The sequence below is a fragment of the Eriocheir sinensis genome, chromosome 26 (assembly GCF_024679095.1).
Source record: "Eriocheir sinensis breed Jianghai 21 chromosome 26, ASM2467909v1, whole genome shotgun sequence".
Classification (NCBI taxonomy): domain Eukaryota; kingdom Metazoa; phylum Arthropoda; class Malacostraca; order Decapoda; family Varunidae; genus Eriocheir; species Eriocheir sinensis.
Window position 1 is genome coordinate 17,549,946 of NC_066534.1, and position 9,421 is coordinate 17,559,366.

Here is a 9,421-nt window from a genome sequence, read left to right on the forward strand (position 1 = left end):
AGCAATGTTCCTCCCCTTCTCTTCTCCCTCTTTTCCCCTCTCTTCTTCCCTTAGCAATGTTCCTCCCCTTCTCTTCTCCCCTCTTTTTTCTCTCTCCTTCTCTCCTTCTCTCTCTTCCTCTCCTCTCTCTTCTCTCTCTCTCTCTCTCTCTCTCTCTCTCTCTCTCTCTCTCTCTCTCTCTCTCTCTCTCTCTCTCTCTCTCTCTCTCTCTCTCTCTCTCTCTCTCTCTCTCTCTCTCTCTCTCTCTCTCTCTCTCTCTCTCTCTCTCTCTCTCTCTCTCCTTCCCCTCATTCCTTCCCTTTTCACCATTTCCTCTCCTTCCCCTTATACCGCAGTTTCCCCTCTTTCTTTACCTCTATCTCTCATTCCTTACCTCTTTCCCCTTGTTCCTTTCTGCTTTTCCCTTCTCCTTTTCTCTTTTCATTCTTTCTTCTGCTTTTCTTACAGCTGCATTCCCTCTTCCCTTCTCGCTATCCCCTTCTTTTTATCTCTATACCCTCATGCATTTCCATTTCTTCCCCTTTCCCTCCCAACATCCTTTCCTTTTCTTTCCTCAACACTGTCTCCCTCTCTCCCCTCTCCTATGTATACAAATTTCCGAGGCTCACTTCCTTATTTGTTATTTCTTATTCATTAGTTATTCCTTATCCTTGGCAGTTATTGTATAGTGGTATCGTAGTGTACAGACGGGACATTTTACAAGCATACTTACTTTTCCTTTCGCTGTAAACTATTCCTCCTGAGCAAAGTAAACTCCTCTATACAGCTAGCATGTCTTCGCCTCTCTCATCCCGTCTCGGTTCCTTCCTCCCTTCGTACCTGTCACTTCCTCCCCTTCCCATTTTCCTCCCCTCCCCATTCTTTTCTCCCCTTCCCATCTTCCCCCATCCACCCATCTCTTCCCTTCCCTTCCCTTCCCACCTTCCTCTCCACCCGCACCCATTCCTTCCTCTTCTTCCCACTCAATCTCTCCTCCACCCACCCATTCCTTCCTCCACCCATCCATCTCTTCCTTCCCTTCCCTTCCCACCTTTATCCACTCACCCATTCCTTCTTCCCCTTTCCACTTTCCTCCACCCACCTATTCCTGCCTCCCCCCATTCCCGACTTCCTCCACCCTACCATTCCTTCCTTTCCTCCACCTTTTCCTCGCCTTTCACGTCTCGGCTGCTCCCGCCCATTCTCTCCTCTCCTTCCCACCTTCCTCCTCCTTCCTTTCCCACCTTTCCCTTCCTCCCCGTCCCCCCTTCCTCGCCCTTCACGTGCACAAGGCAGAGGGGGCGCAGCGCCTCGCCCGCCGCCCGGTCCGCCCCGCGCCGGCAATATAAAGCTTCGGCCAATCTCGCGCTCAGGGCTGGCGACCATTTGATGAAATTACGCGGCTGGATTACCATCAAGATCGATTTGGCGCGAATGGCTTCCAGGGGATCAGTCGCCATCGCGGTGTAATTGGACCAAACTGGCGGGGCAATTGAAGCCTTGATAGCACCGCCGCCAAGCCCTTGCCCTCCCCTGCCCCCCGCCGCCCCCCTCCGCACGCCGCCCCTGGCTCAAATCTGCCTTAATGAAACCCTAATTGGTGAGGAGGTGCCGCCGCGGCCCGCCCCTCGCACGCCCGCCCCGGCCAGGCTCGGCGGTGACAAGTGACGCCCGCTATGATGCCTCCGCTGCTTCCCGCCGCCGCCCGGCCAGCGACGCGGCCCTGATACGCCCTATTAAAAACTGCCGGGCTCGATTTTTAGTGGCTCCGCGAGATTTATTGGATGCAAGAAACTTTAAGGGTAGGAAAAATATCTCATTATATCACAATCAATTCTGATCAAAGTAATTCAGCGGAGCCATTAACCGCGGCCGCCAATGGGAGGCTCGGCCCAGGCGGAGGCGGGGCCCGGCGGCACCAAACTGTGTGGTTGGCAAACATGCGGCGGAGGGCGGCTCTCTGCCCCGCCCACCGTGACGTGGCCAATCAGCGGCGGGCGTCCCGGGATGCTGCAAGTGACCGCCTCTGCCTGCTGGTGACGGTCGCTGCGGCAGTATCGGTGTCGCGGGGTTATTTTGAGCAGCACACCTCGCCCTCCCTTACCGCCGGCCGCTGCCCCGCCTCGACTCGCTTCTGACAGTACAACGGGGAGGTTCAGTTCGCGAGACAACCTTGAGTTCGAGGAAGTGAGGAGGATGCAGCCCTTCCGCGGGTCCCCTGGCGTGGTGGCAGGGCTGGGGGAAGGCATGGCTCTCCTCGGGGGACATCACGCGCCCGTCAGCCCCCCGTGCAGCCCCCAAGCGCCCAGCGTTACGCCCCCCTCGCCATCATCACACACGCCGCCGTCACCCACGCCCGCTTCCTTCATCCACGACAACAACGGCAACCTGAAGAAGCCGCGAGCAGGTAAGGCTGAGGCGACGTGAGGGTGTGGCAGTGTTGATTGGTCAAGGTGTGGACCCGGGAATGTGACTCATGCCTTGTGTTGTCCCTTAGAGAGTCCTGCGCCCCGCGTGACCCAAGGACAGCCTGCAGACACTCTCCCGACGGGGCTACATCAGCAGCCCCCCTCAGACCCGCCCAAGGAGGGGTCGCCGTGCCCCCCAACACAGTCTGCGGCAGACCTGCGGCGCTACAGGACGGCCTTCACCAGGGAGCAAATCGGCAGACTTGAGAAAGAGTTCCTGAAGGAGAATTACATCAGCCGGCCGCGGCGATGCGAGCTGGCGCGGGAGCTGAGTCTGCCCGAGTCGACCATCAAGGTGAGGCTTGCTGGGGCTGGTGTGGCATGGTTTTGCCCATCATGATGTGGCTCTATAGTATAGTAGAGTTTGGCATTTTCATAGGAAGTTACACTATTTAAGAATTATTGTAGATATTTGTTGAGTGGGTGGATCTCCTTAGCTATATTAGCCATGCATGGTGTGGTTGTTGTACAGTGGATTGGCCTTTGATTCTGGGTGTGGCTTCTGAATAATAGAGGAAGGGAGACTCAAACAATGAGTGTAGCTCCCTAACATAAGACGTATAGTTCTCTTACACTTTGTCACTTCAAAACACTGCAGTGGATGTTGTTCCCTGAGACAGTATACAACCGTTGTAGTTCCCTGACACTTCATGTTGTTGACACTTGGCCCCAGGTGCGCCTCCCTAACGCTGGCCCTCCCGCAGGTGTGGTTCCAGAACCGGCGGATGAAGGACAAACGGCAGCGCCTCGCCCTGGCCTGGCCCTACGCCGATCCCGCCCTGGCCGCCTACCTGCTGCACGCCGCCGCCGCCACGGGGGCCTACCCGCCCTACCTGCCGCCAGCACTAGGTCACGCCGTACCCTGGGCCGCCGCTGCCGCCGCCGCACAACTAGGGACACCTATGTTCAGCACCCCCGCCCATCCGCCCTCTGCCGCCCGCTTCACGCCATACCCCCGCCTACAGCCCCCCATCCTCTCGCCGCCGTACACAAGGCCGTCAGAGCTGCCCGTCCTGACCCCGCCCGCCGCTCTCAGCCACTTGTCCTCCTGCCCCGCCCGCGACTCTGTCAAGGTCGGAGGTGACGGCTGCTTCTGTGGCTTCCTGTACCCTGAGCTGAGCCATGCCATGTCGCCCGCGCTGGTTGGCTCCCCCGCCCCCCCATGCTCCCTCAGCAGTGCCGCCCCCGTCCAACTCCACGGTGGTCGCCGCAGCCCCATCGGGCGGCCCTCCGCCACCGCTGCCAAGGACGCCCTAGGTTCCCCGCCCCACAAGGCCCCGCGTGGCCTTTTCCAGCCCTACCGGGATGACCTGGTCTCGTGAGGTCACATTGGGAGACCCTCTGTGACCCATCTCTAGGCTGGCCAGCGCCGTGACCTCAGCAGCGGTGCGGCGACCCTTGCCACTGCCTCACGTCCTCTGGGGCCAGCCCGCCAGGGCTGCGCGAGGCACGTCTGGACCACTCCTCCCTAGTCTGCAGGCGTCGTGTTACCCAAGATGTTATCCATGTACAGAATCTGTTAATAAATCTATTTTCAGTTATCCTCCCTTATGCTCTACCATCCTGCACCCATAGAACTAACATTACTATCAGCATTGTCATTATTATTATCATTACTAATAGCATTATTATTGTCTTATTATTATCATGATTATTATTATATCTATTGTCATATTTTTTTTATAATTATTACAATCCTTATCATCTGCATTATGATCATCATCATCATCAATTTTTCTCATGGAAATGAAAGTGAAGCTTAAAAGCAAAAAAGAACAATAATAATAAAAAAAAAAAAAACGATAAGATGGGAGAGATTTCAAGTAAATCCCACGAGAGAGAGAGAGAGAGAGAGAGAGAGAAAAGCAATGTTACGTCCCGTGTGGTCTAGTGGCTAGGATACGCGGCTCTCACCCGCGAGGCCCGGGTTCGATTCCCGGCACGGGAAGACGTTTTTATTATTAGGTTTTTTAATGTGGTTGTGGTGTTTGCGAATTGTGTAAATTTGCTTGCTTTCAGCGGCAGTGGACGTTTTGGGGTACTTTGCTGCCGATGAAAGTGATGCTGCTGCCACAGCTTATTAAGAAGAGTTTAATGCATTCTCCCGGGTTTTAATCGAAAGGTGTCGGCCTCGCCCCTTCTTCCTAAGAAGATGGAGAGTCTCTTAATTCCTCTGCTTCCCTCACTGCACGTGCATGTAGCCGCGTGGAGGCAGCGCTGAACACTCGCCTGACTCACACACTATTGACAAAACTACAGTAGAACAAGACAAGAATATTTCCACAACTGAACAATTAACCAAAACTATCTCCACCATGGGCACCCTCAACACTATATTCCTTCTCCACCACGCACACAGCACCTACCGATCACTATACAAATATACTCATAATAACTAATATCGAAACACTTAGACACCAATGGATGCTGCTCGGTCCCCAAAGTTCTGCCCGTTCCATTTAAAGACAACATTCCTGGGCACGCATTCCACGGCCCATAGTTCCCAGTGTTTGAGGGATGGAAGTTACCCTCGTGGAAGTCTTTCTGGGAGGAGGTTTATGACGCGTGATGGTGGTGGTAGTGGTGGTGGTGGTGGGCCTCCGGTGTGTGAGCTGTGGGTGAGGGTAGCCAACACCCAGCGGGGAAGGGCGGCGGTGGTGACGGACGGTGAGGGTGTTGTGGTGGCGGCGCTCTTGGGGGTGGTGGTGGTGGTGATGGTGGGGGTGGTAGAGTGCCGGTGTTCAGTTATTTGTGGTGATGCAAGAGGTCCTGTTGTAGTTGATAGTGGAGTAGCGTAGTGGTGGTGGTGGTGTATTCGTAGTGATGAGGGCAGTGGTGTATAGCGGTTGTGGTGAAGCGTGCCTAGTGATGTATTAACTATTAGTGATGTATTAATGGTGGTAGAATACATTAGTGCATGGTAGTTTTGGTGGATGGTAAAAACTTGTGATTCTAGTAGAGAGAACGAGTGTGCTTGCCTAATGATGGTTGTAGCTGTTGTTGTTGTTGTTGTTGTTGTGGTTTTATAAGTGGTGGTGGTGGTGGTGGTGACATGCAGTGGGCAGAGAAACAAACGTACGCAGTGTCTTCTTTATTCAGTGGATTTTAAAACTAATTGCATATATTGTTTTGTTGCTACTGTTAATGATCATACGTTGTTTTTTTGTAAGTATGGTAGGTGGTAGCAGAAGGGGTGTTGGTGATGCTTCATGTAGTGGTGGTGGTGGTGGTAGTGTTAAAGGTATGGTGGTGGTGGTGGTGGTCGTGGTGGTCGTGGTGGTGGTGGTGGTTGAGGCAGCTCCAGCGGTGGTCATGGTGGTGTGGAGTTAGCGGTCCAGAGGGAAAGTATAAGCAAGCATAGCGTGTCACTTTTTTTTCCTTTCCTTTCCTTACCTCCCTACCTTTCCCTCAGACTCCTCCTCCTCCACCTCCTCCCTCTCTCTCTCTCCCTCTCGCTATCCTTCCCTTCTCCCTCCTTCTTCCCCTTACTCCCTCCCCTACCTTTTTTTTCTTTCCTTTCCTTTCCTTTCCTTACCTCCCTCTCAGACTCCTCCTCCACCTCCTCTCTCTCTCCCTTTACTCCCTCTCGCTATCCTTCCCTTCTCCCTCTTCTTTCTTCTTCCCCTTACTCCCTCCCCTCACTTTTTTTTCTCCTTTCCTTACCTCCCTCCCTTTCCTTCAGACTCCTCCTCCTCCACCTCCTCTCTCTCTTTCTCTTTACTCCCTCTCGCTATCTTCCCTTCCCTTCCCTCCCTCCCTCCTTCTTCTTCCCTTGTCCCCTCCTCTCATCTTTTTTTTCTTTTCTCCCTCCTTCCCTTTCCATCCTCCTCATCCCCTCTCTCTCTTACTCCCTCTCCCTATCTTTCCTTTCCCCCCTATACCTACACCAACCCCCTCTCCTCTCTCCCTTCTCTTCCCCTCTCCCTTCCTCCTTCCTTCTCCCTCCTCTTCCTCTCTCTCTCTCTCTCTCTCTCTCTCTCCCCCCCCGTTTACAGCTGGGTGTGACAAGTTCCCGGGTTCGTCTTGGTTTGCGAGGGCGTGACGGAGCTGCCAAGGCCTCCTCAGGGAAGATAATGGTGGGAATCTTTAGTTAGGGTCCTCCCCCCCTTCTCTCTCTCTCTCTCTCTCTCTCTCTCTCTCTCTCTCTCTCTCTCTCTCTCTCTCTCTCTCTCTCTCTCTCTCTCTCTCTCTCTCTCTCTCCGACAAGAATAACAATATCTTTTATTTTACTCGTTTTTCCGTTTTTTTCCTTAATATTTTGGTGTTTTCCTTAATTGCTGTTTCTGTTTGTTTTCCTTGTTGTTTTTGTGCAGTCTCTTAATTAAGTTTTGCAGGTGTTATTTTCTCACCTTTTCTCTCTCCGCGTTTGTTTGTTTTTCGTCTTATTTACTTACGCTTAGAGACGTGTTGTTGACTTAAGAAATCTGCACCTTCCACTTCTTTTACAACCACACCTGTCACCACCTTTTACTACTACTACTACTACTACTACTCACACTACTACTACTTCCACTACTACTACTACTTCTACTACTAATAATAATGGAACATCCAGTCTTAGCATATACGTTCTTAACTCCCTCCTGAAGAAAGACAAACCACCTGACTCCCTCGAAAACGTACCCATGCATACTTCCCTGCCCTAACCTACCCTGCCTTTCCCTTCTCCCGTGTTCCCTCCTCCCTCTCTTCCTCTCTCTCTATACCAGCCGTCTCTCTTTCCCACTTACCACCTTGCTACAGCAGCCCTCTCTTCATACATTGCCTGTCTCTCCTCTCCTCTCTCTTTTCCTTCCTTTCTTCAAGACTCGAATACTTCCTTCACTCCTTACCGACACCATCCCCCTCCCCTCTCTCTCCGTCATCTTCCCTTCTCTTCCCATCTTCTCCTTCCTTCTCCCCTTCCTCCCTTGTACCTCCCTGTATTTCCCATGTACCGCCACCTTGTCCCATGCCAGTCTCCACACTTCTTGTATATCCTGCTTTCTCCTCAGACCACCTATATCTTTGCTTGCTTAAGACTTATGCGAACTCCGCCTCACTTGCCCTGTTACCATACATCCCATTTATGTCACTCTCGTTACTCTCTATTAAAGTCTTTTTCTCCCTGTCTTACCCTCCTCTTTCCTTTCACGGGCTATTTTTCTTTCTATAAAAATCACGCAACCTCTCCGTTCTGCACCGCCTCGCTTTCTCCCGCCTCCCCGCCCTGCCTTCATGCCCTTCGCCGGCCTCTTATCTGCGGGTGCCACGGCGCGTCTCTGGGCACCTCCAGCATACCTCCCCGCCGCAGGACACGGGCGCTAATGAGACCCAGAGTGAAGGAGAGCCGGTGTTCCCAGGGCCGAGGGTTTTTCACAGGCCTTGGATGGGTGCGGGTGGGCTCGTGTACGATTGGGGGAGGTTGTGGGGGTTGGGGAGGCGTATTCGTGTTTTTGTAGGGTAGGGGAAAAGGGGAATGTTCGTGTGTATGTGTTGGGGGAGGGAAGTGTTCGTGTTTGTTTGTGTGTGTATGTGTATGTGGGGAGGAAGGTAGTGTGTGTGTGTGTGTGTGTGTGTGTGTAAAAGACTAAGGAAAGTGGAAATGGAAGGAAGAATGCAAGAGTATTGATTTTTTTGTTGTTATTGACCTTTTTTTTTTTTTTTTTCTTTTCTTTCAGGTATGGCGTTGGAATTATCGGCATACATAGATCGTCTGTAAGTGTTATTTTTCTTTTCGTTTTTTTTTTTATTTCCTTTCAGCAACAATTATCTTTTCCTTCATACTCACAATAACCATGCTAACGTTTAACATCCCTCAAACGGTCCACTGACAATCACTCACTCACTCACTCACTCACTCACTCACTCACCCTCACTCATTCACTCACACACTCAGCCATGCGCACAGTCAAGGAAGGCGTCGCTCGGGGGTCACTGTTCTCGATATTTACCGCGACGACCTCGAGGCAACACACAAGACAGCGACGGAGATACAAAAAGAGCGATAGTTCCTTCCTTCCTTCCTTCCTTCCTTCCTTCCTGAACTCGGCGCCGGGGGAGTCTAAAACAGTCTTCGTGTTCTCCATTATAGCGTGCCGTGGGTGGGTCTCCGTGCATGTGGCTTTGTTGTTGTGGAGAGTTTGTGGTGGTCAGCGAGGGTACGAGAGATGAAAGACGCCCGCCCACCCTTAGACGGACACACACACACACACACACACACACACACACGCACACACACCATAAAGAAACACTCTCTTGTTTTCTGCATATATTTACTTTACCGCCCGAAATATCATCACAAACACACAGTCAGCCAGCCATGTTTGTTTGTTTGTTTGTTTCTCTGTCATTCCCGTTCACCAATCCGTTTCAAGTCTTTCATTCCCGTTCACCAATCCGTTTCAAGTCTTTCATTCCCGTTCACCAATCCGTTATAAGTCTGTCATTCCCGTTCACCAATCCGCTATTAGAGAAACAGCCTCGTTCTTCCGTGAGGTCAGTCATTCAAGTCTTTCTTTCTTTCGTTTTCCACCCAATCCGTATCTGTCATCTCTGTTTTTCCACCCGCCGCTTAGAGAAACAGCCTCGTTCTTCCGTGAGGTCAGTATCTCGGCAAAGCTTCGTTCGTTCGTTATATTTCGTTATTTTATCCGTACGTTAGCTTGCGCTCTCTCTATCAGTCAATCAGTCTTTTTATCCGGCAGTCAGGTTACGCAAGGCACCCATATGTCCGTCGGTCCGTCTGTCTGTCCGTCCGTCCGTTCGCCCGTACATCATGGCCAGTCATCGCGAGGCAGCTTCCTCCTCCTCCTCTTCCTCGACATCATAAACCAGACGCCTCGCACCTTTATGACGCGATAACTCACCTGCCGCGTCGGGCCTCACCTCACTTACCTGGGGTCGTGTTACCTGTGCGGGCATGCGTACACACACACACACACACACACACACACACACACACACACACACACAGAGACACACACACTATCTCC

At 52.2% G+C, this 9,421-nt stretch overlaps 1 protein-coding gene and 1 non-coding gene across 2 annotated transcripts; both read left to right on the top strand.

The window, feature by feature from the left end:
- Window positions 1-1,791: 1,791 nt before the first annotated feature.
- LOC127003935 (segmentation protein even-skipped-like) lies at window positions 1,792-3,988 on the top strand. Its single transcript, XM_050871033.1, has 3 exons — window positions 1,792-2,386; window positions 2,477-2,742; window positions 3,152-3,988. Exons 1-3 carry the CDS (start codon window positions 2,176-2,178, stop codon window positions 3,767-3,769), a joined length of 1,095 nt encoding a protein of 364 aa, XP_050726990.1. The 5' UTR covers window positions 1,792-2,175; the 3' UTR covers window positions 3,770-3,988.
- Window positions 3,989-4,323: 335 nt separating this feature from the next.
- Window positions 4,324-4,395, top strand: Trnae-cuc (transfer RNA glutamic acid (anticodon CUC)). The gene has a single exon. It is a non-coding gene; the product is annotated as a tRNA-Glu (tRNA).
- The last annotated feature ends 5,026 nt before the right edge of the window (window positions 4,396-9,421 follow it).